The sequence below is a fragment of the Urocitellus parryii genome, chromosome 4, assembly GCF_045843805.1.
Source record: "Urocitellus parryii isolate mUroPar1 chromosome 4, mUroPar1.hap1, whole genome shotgun sequence".
NCBI lineage: Eukaryota > Metazoa > Chordata > Mammalia > Rodentia > Sciuridae > Urocitellus > Urocitellus parryii.
Genome location: NC_135534.1, coordinates 184,616,241 through 184,643,389, shown reverse-complemented (window position 1 = coordinate 184,643,389; position 27,149 = coordinate 184,616,241). Strand labels below are relative to the sequence as shown.

The 27,149-nt window shown below is 39.4% G+C and overlaps 2 protein-coding genes across 4 annotated transcripts in view; both read right to left on the bottom strand.

Annotated features, from left to right (window-relative positions):
• The window catches only part of Fsd1l (fibronectin type III and SPRY domain containing 1 like), a 70,244-nt gene extending 54,993 nt beyond the window's left edge, over nt 1-15,251 (bottom strand). For 2 of the 3 annotated variants that reach the window (XM_026380364.2, XM_026380371.2), the window contains exon 1: nt 15,137-15,251. In XM_026380364.2, coding sequence (XP_026236149.1) covers nt 15,137-15,151 — 15 coding nt within the window. In that variant the 5' untranslated portion in view covers nt 15,152-15,251. The remainder of the gene's footprint in view (nt 1-15,136) is intronic. The other variant, XM_077797069.1, reaches the window with a different exon arrangement.
• Nucleotides 15,252-21,643: 6,392 nt separating this feature from the next.
• Nucleotides 21,644-27,149, bottom strand: part of Slc44a1 (solute carrier family 44 member 1) — a 185,560-nt gene continuing 180,054 nt past the window's right edge. Inside the window, exon 16 of the mRNA XM_026415017.2 lies at nt 21,644-23,209. Coding sequence (XP_026270802.1) covers nt 23,195-23,209 — 15 coding nt within the window. The 3' untranslated portion in view covers nt 21,644-23,194. The remainder of the gene's footprint in view (nt 23,210-27,149) is intronic.

Below are 27,149 nucleotides of genomic sequence, written 5' to 3'. Positions count from 1 at the left end.
GTAGTCTCAGTAAATATCATATGTACTTTTCCTGTAGAATTTTTCCCAAAACAAAAGACTTATTTCTGAAAGTACCTACAAGTTTGTTTAATAAAACTCATAAAATTTGTGGGACAAAGATTCTCCTCAAAATATTATGTCAATCAAAGGTTTTATATATATATATATATATATGAAGAGCCCAGGAATAATCTAAAAGAAATGTTTTATAAATGTTCATATAGCGTATTAGTGAAAAATTAAGATTACAACAGGTCTAATTTAAGTGTCAAACAATCCCTAAAAATAAGGAGATATTATCATCCCTGTGCTCAGCCTAAGGGTTCTCTGTTATATTCATTTACCTACACTATACCTTCCCATCCTCCTTCTTATGATATTTTAAGATAGTAACACAGTGAAGTTGTGCTATGAAAAAGACCAATGACACACCAAGAGTTAGTTGTTTATCCCTGTCAGTGATTTTCCCAGAACTAATGCACCAACAGTCAAATCCAAAGACAACAAAAGAATAGTGGAGCCAGGACTTTGGGGAAGAGTCGGCACAGTTAAAGGGGTCTTAGTGGTGATACAGATACTGAAAAGGTAAGAATATTTAAAGGAGAAGTTTTCCAAGTTTTCCAAGTACTCATCCAAGATAGGATCTATATGTACTTAGAAGCAACATAATGAAACAATAGTAACTGTTCTGCACAATCTTCATACTTTTTATAGTAAGTTTCAATTGATATGATTGGTGTTAGTGCTTGGATGTGAGCTGTACCCCACCCCCAAAGGTTCATCTTAGAGAATGTAGGAATATTCAGAGGTGAAATGATTACATTATAAGAGCTATAACCTAATCAGTGCATTAATCCATTTGGTGGATTAATAATATGAAAGGCCTACTATACTAGATGGTTAACTGTTGGCAAATGGAACATGGCTGAAGGAAGTAGGCCACTGGGGGTATGTCCTTGGGGAGTATATGTCTTGTCCTGGTTCCAATTGTGCTCTCTACTTCCTGGCTGCATGAGCTGAGCTGCTGTCCTCCACAATGCCCTTCTACCATGATGTTCTATCTCACCTTAGGTTCAGAGCCATGGACTTGGCCAACCTCGGACTGAACCTCTGAAACTGTGGACCCAAAATAAGTTGTTATTGTCAGGTATTTTGGTCACAGTGACCCAAAGCTAACAATTGGGTTCTTTTTGGTGAATGTATCTGCCTCCCCTTCTATTCCTCACAATGGCAAGGGCCATAGTTTGGATATTAACTTTTCCCAAAAGACCCATGTATAAAAGGCTTGTTCCCCAGAAAAACACTATCAGGAGGTGGTAGAACCTTTAAGAGGTACAGCCTAGTATGATGTCTTTAAGTCAAAGAGGACATGCCCTCAGTGGGGACAATAGAACCTCAGTCTATTCCTCTCTGACTTCTGCTTCTTAGCTATGAGGTAAGCAGTTTTACTTTCTGCCATGATATACTGCTACCTCACCACAGGACCAAAAGCAAAGGGTCCGACCAGTCATGGACTGAAACCTCTAAAACTGTGAGCCAAAATAAACCTTTTTTCTTGATAAGTTATTTAAAGTATTTGTTATAGTAATAGAAAGCTGACTAACATGGCCAGGGCTACATTCATACTGGACAGATGAGAAAACAGAGATTAAACTAGTTGCCCAAAATACTGCTGATTAGATAAAATATTAGGCTCAGTCCCACTCCCAAGCCCATGCTCTTAACTGCTGCATTAGAACTCTACCTCTGAATCCAATCAATTATCCTATTTTATGGTATACTCATACCATAAAATTATATAGTCTTTAAACATCTGGCTTGCTAAGTTTTCAATGACATAGAAAACTGCTGGAAAATTCATATTACAGAATCACAACTTGAGCTTAAATGGTCCACTGCTAGGCATACCTAGCAGACATCAATCAAGGTAAAGACAATAAAGCTGGACCAGAACAAGGGACAGAGATCTTCTGGAAGACATCATATACTATGAAAACAAGCAGCCAGGTCCCGATGAAGTCAGTCCAAAAACAAAATTTCAAAATCATCATGATGTGTGAGTTCAATAAAAACTGAAGGAAATTTTACATATATACACATGCAAAAAGTGAAATTTTGGAACATAAAAGAGGCAGATCTACTTCAGAAGGGGAAAAAATCTCTTGAGCACATATAGCTTCCCACTTTTACTTATCTTGTCTAAGTTTAGCAGCAAATTTTGTGTTTGAAGATTGGTAGTAAAAAACTCTTGAGACAGCTGAAGCATACTGTCCCAGCTAAGTAAGCTGTGAGCTCCAAAGGTTTTTAATAAGCAGCCTGTTTTTCAAAGCTCCTTTATTTACTAGATATAGTCAGATTTATAAATGTTCTCTCATTGTTATGAGGTCTTTAAACTAATTCCTCTATATCATTAAGAGTTACCCATCTGTTAAAATTTAACAGCCCCTGGTCGAATAGTGATGATAAAAGTCAGAACACAATCTTTACCAATGACAATGCTCTTCTTCTTCGTAGAGCAGAATTGTTCAATAGAAATACAAAATGAGCCAACCGTAGCCACATCAAAAAGTAAAAGAAAGCCACATGTGGTAGCTTACATAATCACAGTGACACAGGAGGCTGAGGCAGGAAGATTCTAAATTCAAAACCAGTCTCAGCAACTTAATGAGGCCGTAAGCAACTTAGTGAGACCCTGTCTCAAAATAATAATAATAATAAAATAAAACAAAAAGGAAGGTGGATGTGGCTCAAAATTAAGTGTCCCTAGGTTCAATTCCCAGTAACAACAACAAAAAGTAAATGAGAAACTGGTGAAATTAATTTAATATTATTCTTAACCCAAGAGATTCAAAATATTATCATTTCTAATCAACATTTAACAATGAACTACCTAGCTGGGTGCAGTGGAGCATGCCTGTAAATCCTAACTACTTGGGAGGCAGAAAAAGAATCATTTAAGTCCAGGGGTTCAAGGCTAGCCTGAGCAACAAAATGAGACCGCCAACTCAAAAAAAAAGTGAACAATTTTCAACGAGTTTCTTTTTAAGAAATGAGGGTACTACCTCTTCAAAATCCAATGTCTACTTTCAATTTACAACATTTATCAGTTTACATTCGTCACATTTTAAGTGCTCCAAAACCACGTGTGGCTAGAACCAGCCTGACAATACAGATTTACACACTTATTATACCATTAAAACAGTCCATATATTTCTTTTCTTTAAAAGATAGAGAGAGAGAGAGAGAGAGAGAGAGAGAGAATTTTTTAATATTTATTTTTTTTCAGTTTTCGGTGGACACAACATCTTTATTTTATTTTTATGTGGTGCAAGGATCGAACCCAGCGCCCCACACATGCCAGGTGAGCACGCTACCGCTTGAGCCACATCCCCAGCCCCAGTCCATATATTTCTAAGAATGGCAATAGAGCAAAGATCCTCAATCAATTCTAATTTGCACTTAAAAATAAACAACCTAAATGTTTTCTGAACTTTTTTCTTGGAAGACTTGAATTTCTTTAGGTTCTATGTTATCCCAGATTCTTAAATTGGGGCAAAAGCAACTCTCCTTAAAGATTCTTCTAGGGCTGGGGATGTGGCTCAAGCGGTAGCGCGCTCACCTGGCATGCGTGTGGCCCGAGTTCGATCCTCAGCACCACATACAAACAAAGATGTTGTGTCCGCCGAAAACTAAAAAATAAATATTAAAAATATTCTCCCTCTCTCTCTCTCTCTCTCTAAAAAAAATAAAAAATAAAAAAAAGATTCTTCTAAACACCACAACACAAGGGACAAATACACTCTACTTGCCTATAAAGTTTATATTGCTCATTAATATTTTTGCTTAGAGAAAATTTTCTGTAAAATTACAAATATGCCAAGGTTGGCAGATGACACAAACAAGACTGCAACTGAGGACTGCACTATACTATGTAGGAGGGAAGAGTTTTGAAGCCTCGGCTATAAAATACCACTGAGAAGTTGTAAGAATAGATAAACCAGCAGTACAGGGCTTTAGAGCCCTAGCATTTAAGATCACATGTGTTTTCTTTTTCTTTTTCTTTTTTGGTACTGGGGAATGAATCCAGGGGTACTTTACCACTGGGCTATATCCCTAGCCCTTTTATTTTTATATATTGAGATGGGGTCTAAGTTACTTAGGGTCTCCCTAAATTGCTGAGGCTGGCCTAGAACTTGGGATTCTCCTGCCTGAGCCTCCTGAGCTGCTGGGATTACAGACATGGACCACCATGCCCAGGTACTATCACATATATTTTCAAAGCTACCACCAAATAAATGCTTTATAAACTACTAAAGAAGCAACAACCCAGGATCATTAAGAGTCAGAAACCCAAAGAAACCAATATGACCTTGGTAGTGAATGCAGATAAAATGCTGCTTCATCCTAAACTTTTCTACACTTACTGGAAAAAAAGGGCAGTATTCTGAAAGTTCCCCAGGGTACAGTGCTGACAAGAGCTCCAGAAGCTCTGAATCCACTTTCTCTTTAACTTTTTATTGTTGTGGGAGGATGAGCAAAATGCAAAAGATGTAATCAAGAGCTAAGTATTCTAAAATAGTGAAAATTCATCGGGAGGGCTGAAAAATAAACTCTGAAGAGGAACAGGGCTTCAACCATTCTGGCTGTTCCAAGAAATGGGGACTCACTAAATCTAGTGTGGAAATGGCATGAAGATAATAAGAACTAAGGAACTTGGAACTCAGTAGAACTGTACAAGAAATAAAAATAGCTAAGACAAACTCTCACCAACACCAAAACTTATAAAAACTTAAAAGGATTGCATGAGCTGAATTCAGAAACTTAGCTTGCATGGTGGTAGGAGTCAGAGAAGAGTACACATAGAGATAATACATGCCTAATCTAGGAATATGCAAGGAGAGGCAGAGTGGATAGGTACCAAATCCAGCATTTTTTAAAAAAGTATTTTCTAAATATAGCAGGCAACATACCAGGGAAGATATCAAATAGATCCGTGTGTGTGTGTGTGTGTGTGTGTGTGTGTGCACGTGCGTACCTATGTGTGTGTATATGAATGTTTTTCCTTGAATTCATAAACTTAAGAGAAAGAGAAAATTGTAATGCAATGAGTTTTCTATCCAAGTTTATCCCTCCAGGGCTTTGAGTTTAATCCACAGCTTTAATAATGGAAACACAAGTGACAGAGAAGTTGTCAAGGTGAAAGCCAAAACCAGAAGTCTCAATATATGTGATATAAACTCTGCACAAAGTATGATAAGATATAGGGCCATTAGACAGAGGCCTCTCCTCTGAATTCCAGACCATGTTAATATAATTGCCTGCTTGAAATCTCTACTTGGGTGTCTCACAAGCCCTTCAAAGTCAACTTGCCATAGCCTTCCCCCCGAGCCTGGGTCATTCTCCAGAATTCTACCTCTATAAATGGCACTACCAGCTGCCAAGCTAAAACTTTAGACTTCACCCTTATTATCTTTCCTCTAATTTGTGCTCTACATGTAGCCACCAAGTTCTATTAATTTTACCTCCTAAACAGTTCTAGAATATCTATTACTATCATAGTACAAGTTACTATCATATCTCAACCCATACTATAGTAAAATTTCTTATGAGGCCTCATATATTATTTCTCCCCAATAATCAGTTCTCTATACTGCAGCTAGGGTCATAGGATACCATCATACTTCCTGCTCAATATTCTCAAATGGCTTTCCATTGTTCCTTGGATAAAACAGAAAATTTTTAACACAATCTTTAAGACTCTACATAATCTGCTTTGCTTACTTCGCCTGCTTCAATTCACAACAGACTTACTTTTTCTTGCTATATTCCACTTCCAGTAGCCTGCTGTTTCTCTAATAAGCTTTGTTTCCTACCTGGGAGCTCTCACATTTATCAGTTCCTATGCTGTAACCACTATTCTAAAACATACACAATATGCTATTAAAATAAGTTCCAAAAAAGCACTTATAAAATGAGCACATTGTGACATCTGTGTCACTTACCAATGCCTCATGGGTGAAGGAAAGCACCCATTGTGAAAACAACTTTCATCCACTCCCTGAGATTCTATTAACCTGAAAGGGTGTCAGATTTCATATCAGATCTCAAGTCTCCCATTACCTTCCAAACATTGATGGATAAAGTGATAAACATAGATGAATAAAGGAAGTACAAATTATTTGAGGCATATCTAGATAATTATATTTTGTAAGACCTTCAGATGGCTGTAGAAATTCTAGGTGATACAGGTCTGACAAATGCCAGTTTTTCTAGACCACAGTTAAAATAAACAGGACACAGGTCTCCAGAGGACATATGCACAGGCTATCTTGGCCACTGTGCTTTGGTCATGCAGCACTATTACCAGAACCTCAAAAAAGCCACTTCATCAAGATTAAGCCTCTCAATAGCCTGACTATGGATTTAGACTAAGGCAACTGCTACACCAACAAGAAAAAAGGGGTTTTATACACTCCAGTCAAGCACAATTGCAAACATTCCCATGGCATGGATCAAAGTAATCTGGGACAAATAAGTCATAAGGCACTCTCTGCAAAAGGGAAGACTTTAAAAACAATTATATTTATAGTTTCTATTAATCATGTGAAGTAAACACACAATAGACTGAACAAATGAGAATATTTTTAGACTCTCAAGTGCCAAGTACTACCATGAGTTCTTTACATACTGTTAATTCATTTATTTTTTTTCAAGAATTCTATGAGGTAAGATATTATTATTCCCATTTTATAATGAGGAAGCTGAGGCATGGAGAGGTGAAGTAGCTTGCCCAGATATTCAGAGCTAATATGTCACAAAGCCAGAATTCAAGTAATGGCAATTAATAGCCTTAACTATTACACTGTACTAACTGATATGGTAAAGATCAAAGGTTCATTAAAAGGATGTCAGAACATATAAGAACACCAAAAGGATTAAGATTTTAATTCAAGATTAGAAAAAACTGGAGCTATCAAAACAGACTGTAACACAAACTACCTTAAAGAAAAAAAAATTATTTTGGCTCATAGTTTTACAGGTCTCAATCCATGGTTGGTTGGCCTCATTGTTGTGGGCCTTTGGCAGCACCTCATCATGGTGGGAGCCCAAGGAAGAGGATGCCGGTCACCTGTTGGCCAGGAAGTAAAAGAAAGGAAGGGGCTAGGGACTCACTGTCCCCTTCAAAGATCTGTCCCCAATAACCTGAAGCCCTTCCACTAGGACTCACCTCCTAAAGGTTCCAATACCTCGAAACCATGTCACAGGCCTTTGGGGGACATTATAGATCCAAACTATACAACCTTACTATAGAAATACCACCTTATAAGTCTCAGAATAAGATGATGTTTCAAAATGATGTTTATCGTTTTGAAATGGCATTTGTTCTACTGATTTTAGCCTAATATGTGGGAATTAAAATGTTGTGTCTTAATTTTGCTGCATCTAACAAAAGCTGCCAACTTGGACTACTTATCCAAAAACTGAATGTAACAGGCCCCTGAAGTTATGATGCATACACTTCCTATTTTTAAAGTCAGTGGCCAAAAACCTTCACATCCAGGTTTACGGTTCATTATACCTTGAATCAGCATCCAAGTGATCATTATAGAAACACTCTGACATATGGGTTTCTCACCAGCATCTACGCAAATCCGAAGATTTCTGAGTCAAATACTACATTAGTATTTCAGACAGTTAAGTATACAAATCTAGAATCACCACCAGTGGTACAATTTAAGGGGGTGTAACTATTATTATAGCCAAATCAGCAATTATTTATTAAGCACTTTCAATTTGTTAGGCACTGTGCTGAGATACTAATATGAAGTTTTGTTTTTTTTTTTTTTTAAATCACAACAGCCTTCACACTTTTGGGGGTTTGAAAAATTAAGAAACTTGTCACAGTTCAAATCCAGGAGACTGCCTCCAGAGCCTCTGCTTTTATACTAACCTTGGCTGCTTACACTATTGGAGACTACAAGAAATAATCACAGGATTCCACCAACTAGAGCAAAGGGATCAATGAAATCAGCATGTAATATCCCTAGACAATGCCTAACTGCCACTAGAACTGAGGTCACTTGCATAACCCCACACCACAGACATCTCCTTGAATTAGGTGACAGTCAAAATCTTAAAAGCACTATCCATCAGGTAAGCCAGATATTAGAAAATCTCATCAGCTTATGACAAAATTAATAGGAGTTTCATACCCAGATGTAATGAAATCAGAAGGTAAAAAAGGAGAACTAAGAAATCCAGGAAGTTGATAATCATAAATGGTTTACAGGCGTAAAGCTATACCCTCTATTAACAATCAATTGTGAGCACTTCCTGAATACCCATATAATCAAGAATGAACCAATAATCAACTCTGCCCATCTAATTTATCCCCTAAAAACAATCTAATGCTAGCTAGTGAAAAAAAATGGTGGGAAATATTGCCTTTCCATCCTGAGCTCAGTTGTAAGATATCAAGCCAAATGAGGAGGTAGTCTCCCATTCAGGATTGGAGGAAACAGTATGACAGAACTGAAGACAGAGCCTTAATCATGTGCAGTGGCCTTTGAACTGGGTGTTACACTCAAGAAAGTTAAACAGGCATATATTCTGAAAGTAGAGGAGTGGTGTGAATGGAGCACTCTGGGGATTGCTGATAGTAATAAAATGCCCTCTGAAAGGCAAGTTTACAATATGTGTCCAAAACCATTTTTAAAGTATATGTATATCAACTCAGTAATTTCCTTCTACAAAAATTCTTCTAGGAAAATGATTAAGAATGTAGGCAATGTCTTGGCTACAAGAATGTCCATCTTGCCAGACGTGGTGGTACACACTTGTAATCCCGGCAGTTCAGGAGGCTGAGGCAGGAGGATTACAAATTCAAAGCAAGCATCAGCAAAAGCAAGGCACTAAGCAACTCAGTGAGACCCTGACTCTAAATAAAATACAAAATAGGACTGGGGATGTGGCTCAGTGATGAGTGTCCCTGAGTTCAATCCCCAGTACCAAAAAAAAAAAAAAAAGAATGTCCATCTCAGTGTTATTTATTACATTAAAAGGTTGAGATCCAGCAAGAGAAATAATGTGTGAGGTGAATAGGGAGCCTACATCCTGGAAACAAATTTTTACCCTTCACACATCAGATAGACTTCTGATTTCTAGGGTATACAAAGAACTCAAAAAGCTAAACACCAAAAAAACCAAATAACCCAATCAACAAATGGGCCAAGGACCTGAACAGACACTTCTCAGAAGAGGATATACAATCAATCAACAAATACATGAAAAAATGTGCTCATCATCTCTAGCAATCAGAGAAATGCAAATTAAATCTACTCTAAGATACCATCTCACTCCAATAAGAATGGCAGCCATTATGAAGTCAAACAACAAGTGCAGGCGAGAATGCGGGGAGGTGGGGGGAAGGTACACTCATACATTGCTAGGGGGACTTGAAATTGGTGCAGCCAATTTGGAAAGCAGTATGGAGATTCCTTGGAAAGCTGGGAATGGAACCACCATTTGACCCAGCTATTCCTCTTCTTGGTCTATACTCAAATGACCTAAAAACAGCATACTACAGGGACACAGCCACATCAATGTTTATAGCACCACAATTCACAATAGCTAGACTGTGGAGCCAACCTAGACGCCCTTCAGTGGATGAATAGATAAAAAAAAAATGTGGCATTATTCACAATGGAATATTATTCAGCACTAAAAAGTAACAAGATCATGGCATTTGCAGGGAAATGGATGGCATTAGAGCAGATTATGCTAAGTGAAGTTAGGCAATCCCAAAAAAACAAATGCCAAATGTCTTCTCTGATATAAGGGGGGGAGGTGACTCAAAATGCTGTTCCTCCCGGAAGAGCATGGGAAGAAGATTCTCTCTAGATAGGGAAGAGAAATGGGAGGGAAAGGGAGGGAGAAGGGGAATTGCATGGAAGGTGGAAGGAGACCCTCATCATCATACAAAATACATGTATGACGATGTGAGGAAAAAAAATAACATCACCTTAGATTAGGTAGAGAGAAGTGATAGGAGGGAAGGGGAGGGGATGGGGGAAAGGAAGGACAGTAGAATGAAATAGACATTATTATTACTGTGTGTATATATGTAATTGCATGACCAATATGATTCTGCAACCTGTACACTCAGAAAAATGAGAAATTATATCCCATCTGATTCAAATGTATGATATGTCAAGGTCATTGTACTGTCATGTGTAACTAATTAAAACAAATTAAAAAAATAAAAGGTTGAGATCAATATACAAGGGTGATGATTAAATAAAATCTAGTAATACGTCCACACAAATTCTGCTGAATCACTGAAAGTGTTGTACAATGGTATTAACATGGAAAAATGTTTGTGAAATATTATGTCAAAGGCAAGTAAGTTGTTAAGCAATATGCATTATGATGCTATAATTTTTAAGTTTCTATATGCATACAAAAGGACTGGATTGTAATACAAATGTTGAATGTAATTATCTCTGGATGGCAGAATTATGGGTAATTTTTACTTTAATTTATCTCTATCTCCCATTTTCCTACAATAAACATTTATTATTTATAATGGAACAGAATAGCAAACACTGGCTGTGCTAACACTTTTTTTTTTTTTACAAATTCAAGATATAATTAACTGTCAGTTAATAAACATCAAAAACTCAGATTCTGTCAGAATCTTGAGACTGGAAATAAATGCTGAGAGAGAAAACATACAAAAGAAGGCTGGATACAAATGCACCAACTTCACAACAGTGTCTACCCTAGGTCAGAGTGGAATATCCATCACTATGGCAAACATTCAATATGTGTTTGCTGCATGAATAATCCTGCTTACATTCAGCCAAGCATTGAAAAAAAGCATTGTGTTAAAACTACAAAAAAGAAAAAAAACTCTGTTCCCTATTTCATTTTAAAAACTGCCCAATTCAGCTTTAGAAAGCTAAGACCAACCCTCAAAAAAGAAAGAGCTACAGAGAAGGAAGATAGATATACATTACAGAAAAACTAGTGATCTTATATGGGGCAGCAAATAGGACCAAATTCCTGGTTTCAATTTAAATAACATTCTATATCACCTACCAACTATTTTTCACTAGACTTAAACTAGCTTAGAAAACAAAACAACTACTTTGTACAAGTTTATCCCTGCTAACATTTTAGCAGTTTTAATTAATCCTACCAGCATTTAAAAGCAAAGAGTTCAAGCAAGGGTAGTAATGAAAAAGTTTGGGCTGTGAAAAATGATCTGATTTGAACCCAAATACCACTTGCTAGCTGTTTTCTCTAAGCTTCATTTTCCCATATCTGTGAAATAGAAATAAGAGCTACTGTGAGAGTTTAAAGCAGTTTACCACAATACTGGATATAAAACAATACTCAAAAATTTTTCCCCTCCTTTTCCTCAGGAAACTTTTTTTTTTTTTTTTACTGAGAGGTATCTGGAATATAGTATGGCTGGTTAATTATCTGGATTGGAGAGAATGTCTGAATTGCTATGGTACAATGTGAAGGCAAAAAAATAAATAAAAAATCAGGATAGAAGAGAAAACTGGGATATAGAAGGCAAGTGTACATATGCTACTTGCTGCAGATTGTTGGGCTTTAAAATTTCTGCTTAATTCAAACTCCCAGTCTGGGTTTGTCCAGGTTTTTATTTTTTATTTTTGTACCAGGGATTTAACCCAGGGGTACTTTACCTCTGAGCTACAATATATAATCCTATTTATTTATTTATTTATTTAGAGACAGGGTGTCACACTAAGTTGTTGATGCTGGCCTTGAGCTTGCAATCCTCCTGTCTGAGCCTCCAGAGTCACTGGGATTTCAGGCATGCATCACAGCTCCCCACTGCTTTGTCCAGTCTTATACAGTAAAGCCTCACCTGTCATTATCCTTTTCGGAGCAGGAAGTTAAGAATACACAGACAAAAACAAAAAACAAAAAAAAAAAAAAAAAAAAAAAAAAAAGAATACACAGACAAAAAGTTGGCACGACTAAATGACAATGTATGCTCTTGGTAACTTACTTCCTCTAGGATCTCTTTCCCTATCCTTTCTACCCTTTCAGTTATTCCTAAAGTATCTTTCCTAGAAACAATGATTCCTATGAATATGAGTGATCTACATAAAAATTTAACTTAAACTATCGAATTACAATCTCCAAGGTTTTAGAAAGATGCAAATGTCTTGTTTCAATGTTTCCTTTGAATATGCACATTTCTTTGGGTAAAGAAACCTTTGGGATTTTATCTTAAAACCTCTTACAGACATAATCAAAAGGTTTGATCATCAAACAAAGCCACCTATCCATAACACATCCTGTTCACAAAAGTGCCCCAGAAACTCAATATAAACAGAATCCCTTTGTTTTTTTCTGGGAAATAGTACTGTGGTTTTCTATATCCAACAGTATGCCTTACATACCCAAGGCAATTACGTTTTCTTCCTTCTCTCATACAGAGCATCTGTTGCTAACAAAATACTGAAGGCCAAGTCATTTTCACAGACAAAAAAGCAGCTGGTCAAGCTAATCCATTTGCTGACTAGCCATCATCAAGCTTCTATAAGACTGTCCAGTTAACTTAACCTTCATTGTTAGATTACACGAGGCAGAACTTCCAATCCTCTTTCAATTAGGATTTAACAATCCTTCTTTTGCATCACCAAATAATTTCTTACAAATACAAAAAACAGAAAACATGCTTTAAAGATATATAAACTGAATCAGAAAAGAACAAAGTTATTTTGAGGTTGGGATTATAAAATTAATAACAATAGCTAACAGTATTAATTTATGCTAGGCACTGTTAAGATGTTTTAAAAAATGAACACAATCCTTAAATAACCCTTTGAGGATTAAGTATAAAACTGTTATCTCAATTTTTATAGAACAAATTACCTAAGCTAACATAGCCCATAAAAGGCACCACTAAAAACCTGATTCTGGAGTCATCTTCTTAAGAGTTCAAGTCCCAACACCTTACAATGAACAGGTACATATCCAGGGCATCCTTATCCTTTGCCACTTGCAGCACCCATTTTCCTCATACTAACTGCTATTAGTATGAGGTACTATTACTGCTACTGTAAAGACATTTTATAACAGGAAATAGTCTCTTAGACTCATGCTGGGGTGTACTGCTGTCTCATTTAAAGAGAAAAACAATAATCAGTTTAGTTCATTACTATTTGAGGCAAGTAATTGATTCTGCAGTAGTTTATGAGAAAAGGAAGCTTAAATTCAACAATTAAATGGTTCACAAGCATGAATACCAGATACTCTTTGTGACCTATAAAACAACATGGTGTTTTTAAATTAGGAAAATTCTCTTGATACTACCAATGAAATTTAACTTATTTTCTAATATTGAGAAGTGATTCTCAAAGTTATCCTCAATAAGGCATATCAGTACCAATAATAAAAAAACCAGCTAATTCTTTGTCATCTCTGAGAAACTGCACATGATACCCTTTCTAGGTACACCAAAAAGTAAATAAATAAATACATAAATCTGAAATGATAACAGATAGGTTCAAAATAACTTATCAACATGCAGCATGACCTTGCAAGAGTCATAACCTCCAACTTTTGATTCCTCAAAAGGAATATACATTCCCTGATAATTAAGATGATCCACATTAAAACAAATTTTTTCCTACAAAAATGGAATTTTTCAGGACTAATTCTTCATAAACTTTAAAATGCCTTGTGTTTCTTAAGGGATTATTTTATCAAATTTTTACAATAACACTATGAAATACTTTTATTTTTACAGAATAGATGAGAAAATAAATTAATCACCAGTGCATGACTTGCTCCATATCACAGTCAGTAAATAGTGCCCTGGAACCCAATTCTCTGAACTTCCCAAGTCTTTACTCTTTCATTTGACCTCTGCTACTGTCCACTCAAGTATCATATGACTTTTATCTAATAAGCTGTGAGATATTTTACAAATTTAGGCAGAGATAATGTTTTAAACTTATACATATTCAAAACACATAATATGGAATTTTTAAAATTACTAATATTCTTGGAAATAATAATTGAATACATCCAACTGGGTTTCAAGACAAATGCATATAATGAACACATTTGTTAACACACACATCTGTTAGCTACTATAACAGTTAATGCTTAACACATGGCACTATTCTCTCATGCTCCCCACTCTCAAGAAGGTGAAATCACGCAAAATCATAGAAAGTTGTTCTAGTAAGTTTTTCCCGTGTTTTCTACCTAATAATAGAAAAGAATGGTCTCTAAAATGTCCTTGTTTTTCCCTGCTGCATTATTGATAATGCTTGTTTTTCTTTCCTATACTGTACTATATTTCAATTACACTATAACAAAGAGAAACAGGCAGTTAATTTCTATACAAGGATTATGACGAAATGTTAAAAAACTCACTTTCAGTTGTCATTTGACATACTGGCTATGTTGTTTAAACATTTTTACTTAAGTCAAAAGGCTAGTTCTATATATGCTTTTCTCAACTTACTCTGAAAGTATGAAACATTCCACAACCACAACTAGGTAACTGTGACAAGCAACACCAATTGGTCAACGAGGGTGGGGCGGCTACCCTGACAACTGTCTTTTCCCTCAATTAACAAACAGTGACCTGCTTATGAACAAGTCACGGGGAGGGGAGGGAAGGGGTACAAAGGAGTTTGGGTCCCTGACCTAAAGAGCTTGCATTGTGCCAAAAAAAGGGGACTTGTTCAAGGAAAGAGCATTAGCTCGACGTCAGCAGGGAGACCCCCAAATCAGGCTGTGCCTCGGTTTCCACATCTGCTGGGGCGGGAAACATTCTCCCTAGCACGCTGGCAGGAATAAAAGGGGCCCAGCGCTGCAGAAAGTGATTGAAAGATAGCGACCGCTCCTGGCGTCTTCTCGGGAATCAAGAGGCCAGCCGGGGTCACTGGGCGCGGCTCCTGCATCCCCGCGAGCGCGGCTCGCTCAGGTCCAGGACGGAGGCCCAGCGGCCTCGCCTTCAGCCGCGGGAGCCCCGATGGCCGGCGCCCACCACCCACCGGGCCCAGAGCGCCCCGCCCACCCATCGCCGGCCCGGCCCGGCCCGCCTCGGAGGCCCCGCGCTCCTCTCCCGGTTTACCTTCTGGGAGTCCATGGCGAGGAGTACGCCTGCTGGCTAGAGCCGGCCACAGGAACCGCACGAAGAGGCGGAGAAGGCCGGCCACGCCGAGACCGCTACCCGCCGCCGCCGCAGCCGCCGCAGCCGCCTCGGCCCGCACCGGCGCCGCCCGGCCCCGCCCGTCCGCGCCCAGCCAGCGCGCGCGCGTCGCCGCGCAGCGGTTGCCAGGGTGAAAGGGCGGCCCGCAGGAGGGAGGGAGGGAGAGAAGTGCTCGCGCCTGCGCGCTGCGGCCGGGCCGCCAGAGTTCAGGTGCCTGGGGTCTGCGCCGCAGGGAGTGGGATGCGTCCGCCCTCACGAGGACGTCTGCAGCCTTTCCTCCCTTCCCCCATCCCTTTAATTCCGCGAGCGCGAGTTCTGCTGGCCTTGCCATGGGCCACTGGGCATCCAGAAGCCGGGCCCTCGGGAGGGAAAGCCCTGTCCCAGAGATTCACGAGTCCACTCTACATTCCACGCGCACCTGAAGCATCTCGCCCACACTGACAAGCCTGGGAGGGACCTCCGGGCTAGACCAGGCCCAGCTGTCCAGTGAGAGGAAAGGGGCTAGGATGGGGATGCAGCAGAAATGTGGGTATGGGACTAATAACGGGCTGGGGAGCCAAGTAGAACTTTCATAGAGAGCCTGTCTCCACCAGCTCCTTGCTACTAGAATGATCTTTAGCAAGTCACTGTCCCTGAGCCTGTTTGAATTTCTGTGAAATAAGAGAGGCTGCGCTGAGGATTATGAGGATTGAATATATTGCATTTAATATTGATGATAATGTATATGAAGTGCGTTGTATAGCTTGTGCTGAGTAAAATTAATTTGTTATTGGTAGGGAGTTAGAACCTGCTCAGTCCGTCCTGAGGGGGCAATGCAGGTGAGCTTGAAAATGTTTCTCCCCATGGAGACCTCATCCTCCTTTAAGATGACTTGAGAGGTTTAAAAGCTCAACTGGGCAATCATTTACGAATACATTAAAGAGAAGTAAGTATCGAGTACCTATTGTGTACCAGTTTTGCAAACTGAGAATTCAGTCTAGAATTCAGGTCCAGCTCCCATTAACTTACAATCTTTGTGTGGAAGACTTACAAAAAGAATTAACGTATGAATGATATTATAAGTGATAAAGAGAAAAATTACATGGAGTAAAGGACTTAAGAATTGGGAGGGTTCAGTTTCCCATAGGGAGGTCAGGGAAGGCTTCTCTCAGGAGTGACCTGAGTAAGTGGGAGGATGAGTAATGCAAGAGTCCGGGGAAGGGCATTCTAGTGGGAAGCAACAGCAGATACAAAAGCCAGAAAGAGGGTATGCTCTAAATGTCTACCTATGAGTCTCCCCAACTCTACTGTGATTTCCTTGAGGGCCGTATCTTCTTTTACCCATATCTGTATCCTCAGCATAGGGCCTGCCACACAGTCTGCACTCAATAAAATCTTTCTTAAAAAATAATTTTTAGTTGTCAATGGACATTTATTTTATTTATTTATTTGTGGTACTTAGAGTCGAAACCAGTGCCTCACACATGGTAGGCAAGCTCTGTACGGCTGAGCCATAACCCCAGCTCCTCAATTAATTCTTTTTAAATCTGCATTGAGATGTACAAGAAATGGGATGAAGGGCACAAACAGGAAAACAAGAGTTTGGTTCAGACTAGGTGGGTAATAATTGGAAAGCCTGGATCCAGGAAGGGCCTCTGAACAATTTTGTTCCTGTCAGCTGAAAGCAGAAGTGGCATACAGTCCTGCAGAGAGATGCCCCCACCTGTCTTGGTACCAAGGGAAGTGAACCTTCTAACCAAATCTTTCCAATTCCACGAGGAGCAGTGAGAGCAGCCAGGTGCCCAGCCACTCACCTATTGCTGCAGTGGCAAAGACTAATCTTCACACCATGCTCTGTGCACTGAGGCTGAGTCAGTTCCCTGCAAGAGAGAAATGTAGACTGGGAAATGAAGAGCATCAGAGGTCAAACCACCAGACTGACTGTATGGTTCCCAGTGCTGCCCTTGCTTGCCACCTGGACCCCCACAAAGAGACGGAAAGAACATTCCATGCCATTCTTTCTTCTTCAGATGCCAGGGTTTCACCTCAGTCCTATTAAAGGGCAAATCTTGGGCACTTTATGACTGATGGACACCACCACAGGAGGAGAAAGAGAGAGGCTTTGGGAGACAGTGAGTCGCAGCTGAAATGTGACTCTGTCACAGGCTCATCCTCCAGGAGCTCACCCCTGGCTCCTTGCCTCCAGCTCCTCCGGTTCTCTCCTTCAGCCCAGCCAGGAGCCTGCAGATTTCGACAATTGCTTTACCCTAAGTGACTTCTGCCCTCACCAGATTTATGGCTCTTTTGGTCTGGTTCCACTGCCAAACTCATCCTGGCTCCCTTACTTCCCCCTTGTTCCCATACGGGAACAGCTATTTCTTTCTGGCTGTGACTTCTTTCTTCCCCAGTTCATATAGGTTCTCTCACCGTAATCACTCATCAAGATTGGTGAACTCTGCACCCCAACCCACTCTCAGTGTCTCTGGCCTATAGGCAAATCCTTTACTTTTTCTACACTCATCATTTCAAGATAGAAATTTTCAAAAATAGTTTTACCAATAAAGTACTAGCTCTTAAATGGGTCCCCTGTAGCAGCTGCCTCAGCATTTCTTGCTAACATCAAAGTGCAAATTCTCAGGTTTCTTCCCTAACTGAATTAGAAACTCTGGAGATGGGCTCCAGTAATCTGTTTTTAACAAGTCTTCCAGGTGATTCTGATGCACACCAATGCTTGCAAACTATTAAATTAAGAGAAGTAAAATTGCTTTAAAAAAAACGGAAAAAAGAAACTACAGGGGAATAAAAACAGATGTTGTTTCAATACTTAGTTTGCTCTGGGCTCAGTGGCACATGCCTCTAATCCCAGTGGCTCGGGAGGCTAAGATAGGAGGATCATGAGTTCAAAGCCAGCTTCAGCAAAAGTGAGGCACTAAGCAACTCAGTGAGACCCTGTCTCTAAAGAGAATTCAAAATAAAAAATAGGGCTGGAGATGTGGCTCAGTGGTTAAATGCCCCGGAGTTCAATCCCCAGTACCCACCCACTCCCCCAAAAACCTTAGTTTTCTGATTCTGATGTAGCATTTCTAGCCATAATTTTTTGAATGAGGCTTTTGGGCCCCATGAACCTCTTTCTAAAGAAACTCCAAGTCAGGATAACCTCATAGTTGTCACTGCTAATGTCTGACAACCCCTCCCAGGACCAGGTTCTCTGTCACTCTGAGGAGTGCCAGGCAGGCATTGCCTGCAGCCCTGAATTGCCTCATAAGTTCTGGGATCTCCTATCTGGTGGGAGAAAAATTTCCTTCCTTTCTGTGTCTCCAACAGTCTTCCCCTTGGATGTCAGTTTAGGGTCACTGGCATGGAGTCACATGTCTGCATGTAAAACCAGACACTGTTTCTTACCACCTATGTGGACACCAATGAGTCTCTTATCCTCACTAAGCCTCAATTTCCTCCTCTGTAACATAGTGATCATAATTCCCTTTTAGGGTTGTTGTGAGGATTAAAGGAGATTATGTATGTTTTATGCTTGGCTTACTTGGCATTTAATAAGTAGCAGTTACATACTTCCTGTACACCGTGTCCTTCTATGCCACCCTTGCGTGGTTCTTTCTCTCTTTGGGTCTTTGGAGCCTCAGGAGATCTAGTTTTACCCCAGCTCCCCTTTTCACTGCTATGCTTGACTTTTCTGAAGCATCACTAGCCAAATGTTGCTCTTTTTGAAGCTCCACATCTTTACCCATGCTCCCTGCTAACATCTGGCAAGGGTCTTAGTATACATACGCTACCCAGACTGGGAAAACCCTGAGGCTTCTCTAAGCCTTATTTTCTTCAGTTGTGAAGTAGGAATCATAGCCCTAGCATGTACAAGGGTTGTTGAGTGGATTAAATGAAATAATCCCTGTTAAGTGGTTAGTACAGTTTCTGGAATATAGTAATCATTCAAAAAAATTTGCCATGATCCTCTCTTCCCAAGCATAAAAACCTAACTAATTATGTTTTCTGCCCTCTTCTGATGAAAGACCAAACTCTCTCCAAAGCCCTGGAACCTCTGGGAAGTTAGAGCACGAATTTCTGACCCTAGACACTCATTATGGACAGGGTCTTCTAGGAGGAAAAGGACAGTGCTGCCCTGAAGTGGGCTGGCACTCTATGGGGTGGTCTGGCTCCATACTTGGAGAGGTCTAAGCCAAGTGAGAAGCAATCACTAGATACAAACCTGATTGGCCCAGGACCAGAAAACCATGTGAGAAGAGACACAAACACCCACGTGTCTTTAACCTGAAAGGAGAAACTCAGGGAAGATGTAATCATTGACTTCAAGTCTCCCCAGGGCTGTTGTGTGGACATCAGAGATGACATGTCGTCTACCATCCCACAGGTAGAATCACACCCGACTGGGGGAAGTTCAGAAGACAGACTTCCATTCCACAAATTGTCTAACTTTCTAAGAAATCCATACAGAACTGGAATAAATGGCTTGGTAAGTGAGATTCCCATCAGTCAGGGTATCCAAGCAGAGGCTGGGCATTTGCTTAGAGCTGTCATGGGGGGATATGGGCACTGGAAGGGTAACTGGTGGAGATAACTTTTAACCTCTTTCTGAACCTTGAGGTTCCATTATTTTCCCAAATTCAGGTCAATAATCATTTATTTCCTTTCAGACTTGACCATGTAATTGTGCTCACCTTTGGAAGGCTCTCTAGATTTCTTCTCCTCACCCTCACTCGGTTGGAAGAGGCCCCACTGCTTCCTGGAGAAGGGCCTGAGAGAGCCAGTTCACTAAACCCTAGCTATTAGGATTTTACTGTGTCATAACATCATGCATGATGGCCTGTTTATTCTAGACACTAGGGACACTGAGATGAGTAAGCTCTGGGAGGCTCAGAGATTTCCAACATATTCTACTTAGGCCTTAGACACACCTCTGGGCTCACCATGTTCAGAGGATGGTCATGAATAAAGTAAATTAAATCTGTCAATCTCCTCATGAAAGGAAATCCACCCAGGATGATGGCCAGAAGCCAGATCCCTCCAACTCAGAAAAACAGGCTCCCTGTTGGATCATTGCCCTCTCCCTTTTCCTATTCTCTAAAATGTTCGAGGTCTGGTTGAGATTGGGGAGATAAAGGGCCAGAGTGTATGCTTCACTGCACTTACTGGGTGAGACCCAGACTCTGATGCCAGGGTGTTTGAATTCAAATCCCAAGTCTACTTTCTGACTGTGTGGACTTGAGCAAATTCTTAACTTCTTCATACCTCATTCTGTCATAAAATGAGTGTATTAAAAGTGTCCACTTGATATGATTACTATGAGAATAAATGACTTAATATATATAAAGTTCTTAGACTAATGCCAGATACACAGAAAATGTGCAATATGTGTTAAATATCTATTGTTATTTTCTGGAGTAAACCACTCTCCTAAGTACATAGCACCAGGAAATAATAGTGTCTGTGTGTTCTTTGATACTGCAATGCCTTCGCTGTCAGGTTGAGTTGGTTCTCTGTCAGCACTTCCTGGGAAAATAAGCCTTTTGAAATCCTCCTCTCATTCTAAAGGTCAATCTGTACTTTTCCATGACAAAACAGTCAGAGGCAGAAAGGTGACAGGAAGAACTATAAGGACAAGGTAGACAGGGTGTAATATTCTTTGATTAGAAAATGTAGCCCATTTCCGTCCATCTCATAGGCTACACCTTGACCTAGCAGCAGACAGGAAGGGAAATAGGATCCTTTCCAAGCCGAGGTAGAAAATGATGAGAGAACAGTTCCAAGGAATGAAAGTAGGAGATGAAATTAATTGAATGGAGAGAGAAACCTTCAATGGCCAAATGCTGGGGAAGTATTAGGAAAACTTTAGAACATATACGAGATGGAAAAGTCTGAGGAAATAAAAAGTTATCTTTATGAAAAATACATAGCAATGTGAGAGAAAGCTCATGATATTACAGTCTTAAAAACAGCTAGAATTTTTTAAAAAGACAATGGACAACATCTGTAGAAACTGATTAATACATTCATAATTGTTCTTTTGGCTAAGATCGGGTATCAGGTGTGAAATCTAAGCTTAGTTTCATGTTATCAAATATAGCATTGCTACGGTCTGAATATTTATGTCAAAATTCACTTGTTGAAATCTTAACCCACAAAATGACGCTATTAAGAGCCTTTGTGAGGTGATTAGGTCATGGGGGTGGAGCTCTGAAGAATGGGATGGAAAGAAAGGAAGCTCCAGGTGGACCCTGGCTCTCTCCAGCACGTGAGGATGCAATAAGAAGGTACTGTCTATGAATCAGAGAACAGGACCTGACCAGACACTGAATCTGCTGCCAGCACTTTGATCTAGCTCTTCCAGGTGTCCAGAACTGCGAGAAATAAGCTTCTGTTGTTTATGATCTACACAGTCTATGTTATCATGTCATAGCAGCTTAAACAGACTAGGACAAACACCAGTAAGTATGTATTTGTATTTATTCTTCTGTTTTTCATAAAAGTGAATCGATGACAAGTCGGTTTTGAAATATATAAATTTACATATTAAATTTAAATTAATTTGGCATGATTTCCTCATGGTTAAAAAGAAAAGGGGGGGAGAGGGGGTTGAGAAAAGAGATTAGTAGAGATCAGACTGTCATGGTCTTTGAATTCCTGACCAAGGCGCTGGGATTTGAGCAGGTAGTATGTGGGAAGCCACTTACATGTTTATGAACCAAAAGTTATTTTAGGACACAATTTGGCAGGAGGAATAGGAAGGAAGTGAGTGGGAGGAGTCTGGGGTGAAGAGTTTAGGGGGACCAGGACGCCCAGGTCTCTCCCTAGCCCCTTCCTTTCCCTAGATCCTTATAGCTCACAACCCCCACTCCACCACCACTACCACCACATCCATTAGAATATAGGGATTATCTAAGCGTTATAAATTTTTAAATAGTTTTCAGTCAAATGGACAAAGTAAGAAAAAGGTGTTAATGAAAATGGATGACTTTCTTCCAAAATCATTATATTGGGAATTGGTGATGTTTTTCTGAAAGGGCCATATAGTAAATATTTTATTCATGGTCTCTTGTTACAATTATGCAACTCTGCCACTATAGAAGACAGTAGCCATCGGCAGTATATAAAGGATTGGGTGTGGCTGTGTTCCCATAAAACTTTATTTACAAAAATAGATTGGGGGCTGGATTGGACTCAGGCCATAAAAGAACATTAAGAATTATTTTGTCTAGAATATCACTCTGTGATTCTTGTGCACCTCTACGGTCTCACTATGCTCCCTTGAAGACACTTCCCACATACATACATCACCATCCCCACCCTTACTCAGAGAGGAAGTGATACCTGTGATGGTATTGTAGAGTAATTTTCTCTGAAACAATAATGAGTAAAGCAGAGTGTTAAAGTGTAGGAGCCTTGATTTGAATACTAACCCTGGCAACCTTGTGATCTTACCATAGCACACAAACTCTCTGAGCCTCCAGTTCCTTATGGGCAAAATGAAAATAATAGGCACAAATTTACAGAGCTGTTGTAAGGACTAAATGTATGTAGTGCACTGATCCTAATGCTTGGCCTGGAAGAGGCCCTGAATAAATAATAGCTGTTAACCCACATCAGCTCTATAAATAGTAGAGTCAAAGAGGACAGACCCAGCCTGCACCAAGAGAATTCCCTTGCAGATGCAGACTGTAGCAGTACTGGCTCTAGATGGAATCTAGTGGAATCTAGAATGGAATCTCTAAACATGCACAAGATTAGAAGAGAAGTTTGAAGACACTGCTGCAAGGCAGATTATTACCAAAGCTTCTGGTTAATCATTTATTAGACTGCCCCACTGCAGCAAATCCACTTGGCTGTTCATGGCTGGGGAACCTTGTCAAGGCATGCCTCTGTTCAAGTAATAAGATCCTGCTCTTCATCCTCAGACGCTCCACAGCTGCTGAGTGGGAGAACCCAATGTAGACAGCCTCCTCTGAGTTCATTCTTCCGGTCTCATGAACCCAGTCATCTTCTCTTTAGCTGAAAACAAACACATCAAGCAAATGAATGTGTCTCTCCTAGGGGGACATGACAATGAGAATCAATCAGTAACCAGAAATAACGTGGGATAATCTTTAGACATTACGAAATGTAAGAAGGCTAAATGCATACACATACATGCCCCGATTAATAAATAAAAGGAATATCTGAGAGAGCCTGGGTTCAAGGCTTGATACTACTTCCTTATCAGCTGTGTAATGGTGGTCAAGGTATTTAACATCTGTGCCTACACTTCCCTAAGTATAAAACGAAGATAATCATGGTATGTTCCTTTAAGGATTAAATGCATTAATAAATACAAAGTGCTTAGAACAATGCCTGACACGTGGTAAGGAATGCTAGCGCCGGGTTCATCAGTATTGGTATCAGCATTATTCTTTAACAAAGAGATTTTTAGAGGCTGAACCATGAATCAAATTTGAAGCTATTCTGAAGATTCTGTGGTACTCTCAAAGACCCAAACCTGAAGTCCAAACAAAACTTTGGGTTTTTCACTCCTGTAATTCAGTTAGCCGTGGGACAAGTCAAACCAGGATAATGGGTGTTCCCATAGTTAAGGTCAATTCATGGAACAGTGACTGAGTAAACTAACTGAAGATAATAATGATTCTGTGGTTTTGCAGAAGGATATCCTGAATCTTAGGAAATACACACTGAAGTATTTAGAACGGAAGGGCCACGATGTATGTACATTCTGCTCAAGGGATTCAAAAGTGGGGGAAGGGTAGGCAGAGAGAGATGGGAAAAGAAGATGCAAATGAAAGAAAATGAATGTCTAACAATAGGTGTGACTCTATATCACCTGGTGTTCTGTGAACCATTCTTATTTAACAGCTTTTCTATAAGCTTGAGATAATTTTCTTTTAATGATAATTTTCTTTTTTTAATAACTTATTAAAAAACTCATTAGGATGGATTAACAATGAAAGAAGTGTAGACTCAGCTTGACTTTCAAGTAAGCATGGGGCCACTGCAGGACAAAAGGTGACCAGATAGTTCTGACCAGGCAGTGCCAGGAGAGCTCAGACGTGGAACAAGAGAATATGAAGTAGTTCAGTCATTCAATTATCTAATGATGTCAGGCTAAAATCTCCAGAGGCATCCGTCTCCATAACAGGCTCTGTTTATTCAGGGTTAATGTTGAAATTTTATTTTTAAATTCCACGTACTGCCTCTTTGCTGATCCTCCTACCTCAGATTTCTTTCCAACATCATTCCATTTGGCAAACTGCAGATAGAATCAATCCCTAACCCATTGCTTTCACTATATCAGTTCCTCACCACGGACGTTACAATGATTTCCTGTTTTCTACAATACCTCATCTAAATGGTGCTATGTTATTAGTTTCATGTTTGATAATTTTACATATTTTGACTTGCAGTTTCAACTTTTATGATTTTTTTCCCCCTGACCATTGAAAATAACAGGTCCTATAATTAGACTGACATTCAATACTGGTTGTTGCTTAGTTAGGGTCACATGGCTGGACTCTAGGCTTATGCCAAAGTTGTGATTTGACTGAGATTGAGATAAAAGTTCTTTATTCTTTTTTTAAAATTTAAATAAACTTTTATTTTAGAGTAGTTTTAGGCTTGCAGAAAATTTACAAAGATAATATAGAAAGCTCCCATGTACCCTACACATGGTTACCCCTGCTGTTAACTTTTGACATCACTAAGACAACTAGTGGACCAACAGTGTTGGAGAGCTGTTAACTGAGTTCCATACTTTATTCAGATTTCGGCAGTTTTCCACCATGTCCTTTTCTGTTTCAGGCTCCCATCCAGAAGACCATATTACATCTAGCTTTCCTATTTTCAAATTTAAAAATATGTAAAAAACCAAATGCTACACTTAAAAATAAGACACTTTGATGTTCTATCTTTTCCTCTTCCCTTGAACATGAAAAAATTCACAACATACTCCAGCTCATCCCAAGGAATGATTAGAACACTCATTTCCAGGATTCCTGAGTTTTCTTTGGGTCAGTCTCTTTTGAGAGTTCAAAGTCTCTTCCTGGACTCAAAGTCCAAGGCTACATCTAATGAGCTGGTCCAAGACAGTTTTATTTCCTATAGAGTATAAAAGACTTCTGTACACAGCAACTCATTTGGAGATTCCTGGAATCTCGTATTTGACACAAACAGCACTAAAATGAGCATTCACTAACTACCTAAGGAAAGTACTTCAGTAACATCCCTTCAGGCATGATTCATACCTCAGGGGCCAGGAATAGTAAAATGCGCCCTCTGGGAACTATGGCATCAACTGCCCTCATACTGCCAGTGACTTTTCTCTGATCTGGTCACAGGCAGGCATTTTATTCACCTGCTTAGAGATTCAGAGAGCTAATTAACAGATGAGGTCTAATCGGCTTTTCTAGCCTCTGATTCTGGATCTGCATGCCTTCTCATATCCGCCTGTTTCTCTGCATGGCTAGAATAAGTTCATCTCACCAAGGGACCCTGTTTCTCCTACCAGAAGTGGGGAATCAAATATAAGATCCTGTAAAGGATGAAGAGTTACACAGCTTTCAGAAAAATTTACATATTTTTCAAAGTGGCAACAACTTTTTCCAAATGAAATGCTTGCTATAAAATTTTAAACAGGCAATGTAGGACTTTCATCAATTCTATGTTTTGATGCTTCCACCAAGTATTTGAAAACACAATACAAAATCCAAGGGCTTTTTGAAAAAAGAAAAAAATGTATTCATAAGTGTACCATCCCCACAACACTTATTTTCAGTTTTATGACTTCTTGTTCATGTTTGGCTATACTATGCATTCTGTTTGCCTCACATTATCCTGTAAACCTATCCTACATTTCTATTTTCAATGTATTTTTAGTGTTCATATAATATTCCATTAAGTGTATGTATAATCATTTAAACATTTCACTAATGTGCTGTATGAGGGCAAAGATAAGTGTCTTTTTTTTCCTCACCACTGTACACTCAGCATTTAATGGAGGGAAAGTAGATATTCATGACAAAATTGAATAAAAAGTAAACTTCAATGGCTTTGAATTATTTTTCTCATGTATTATTTTTAATGTGTCCTACTTTTTTTGGTTACTTACTCTTTCTTGGTCACCTTTTGATTAAAAGACAAACAAACAGAAAACATCGATCAGTTTTCTTCGATTGTGATCTTGGCATGACTGGTACAATTCCATGGAAATCCTTTGCATATCTGAAATGTCTTTGTCCTACCCTCACATGTATTGCATAGCTTGGATAGATAGAGAATTCTGTGATGGAAATTATGTCCCCTCAGAAATGTGAAGGCAACATCCCAGGACTCTTTTGAGAAAGCTGATGTCATTCTGACTCTTGATACTTTTTTGTATGTAACATCCTCTGCTTACACAACACCATCACCCTTCTCACTGGCTCTGTCTTCCTGGAAGGTTTGCCCAGGTGTTTCGAGATAACTTGATGACACAATTGGAATGGGTCTATATTCACCTATTCGTCTAGGCAATCAGTAGGCATTTTTTTTTTTTAAAGAGAGAGAGAGGGGAGAGAGAGAAAGAGAGAGAGAGAGAGAATTTTTAATATTTATTTTTCAGTTTTCGGTGGACACGACATCTCTATTTTTATGTGGTGCTGAGGATTGAACCCAGGGCCTCATCAGTGGCCATTTTTAATCTAGAAGTTCATGTCTTTCATTTATGAAAGCTTCCCTTTTCCTGAATTACGTCTCCTAGATTCTCCTATTTCCTCTCTTCTTGCTTCTCCTGTGCTGCCTCTTATATCCTCCACCTCTTCATGCCCCTCCTCCTTGTTTTGATGGTGAATCACTTGGAATGGATCTCCAACTTCATTTGAGACATTTCATCAAATTCATCTTCCAAACCTTCTCACGAGCTTTACATTTTTTTCCTTTTTAATTTTTGAATTGTAGATGAACTCAA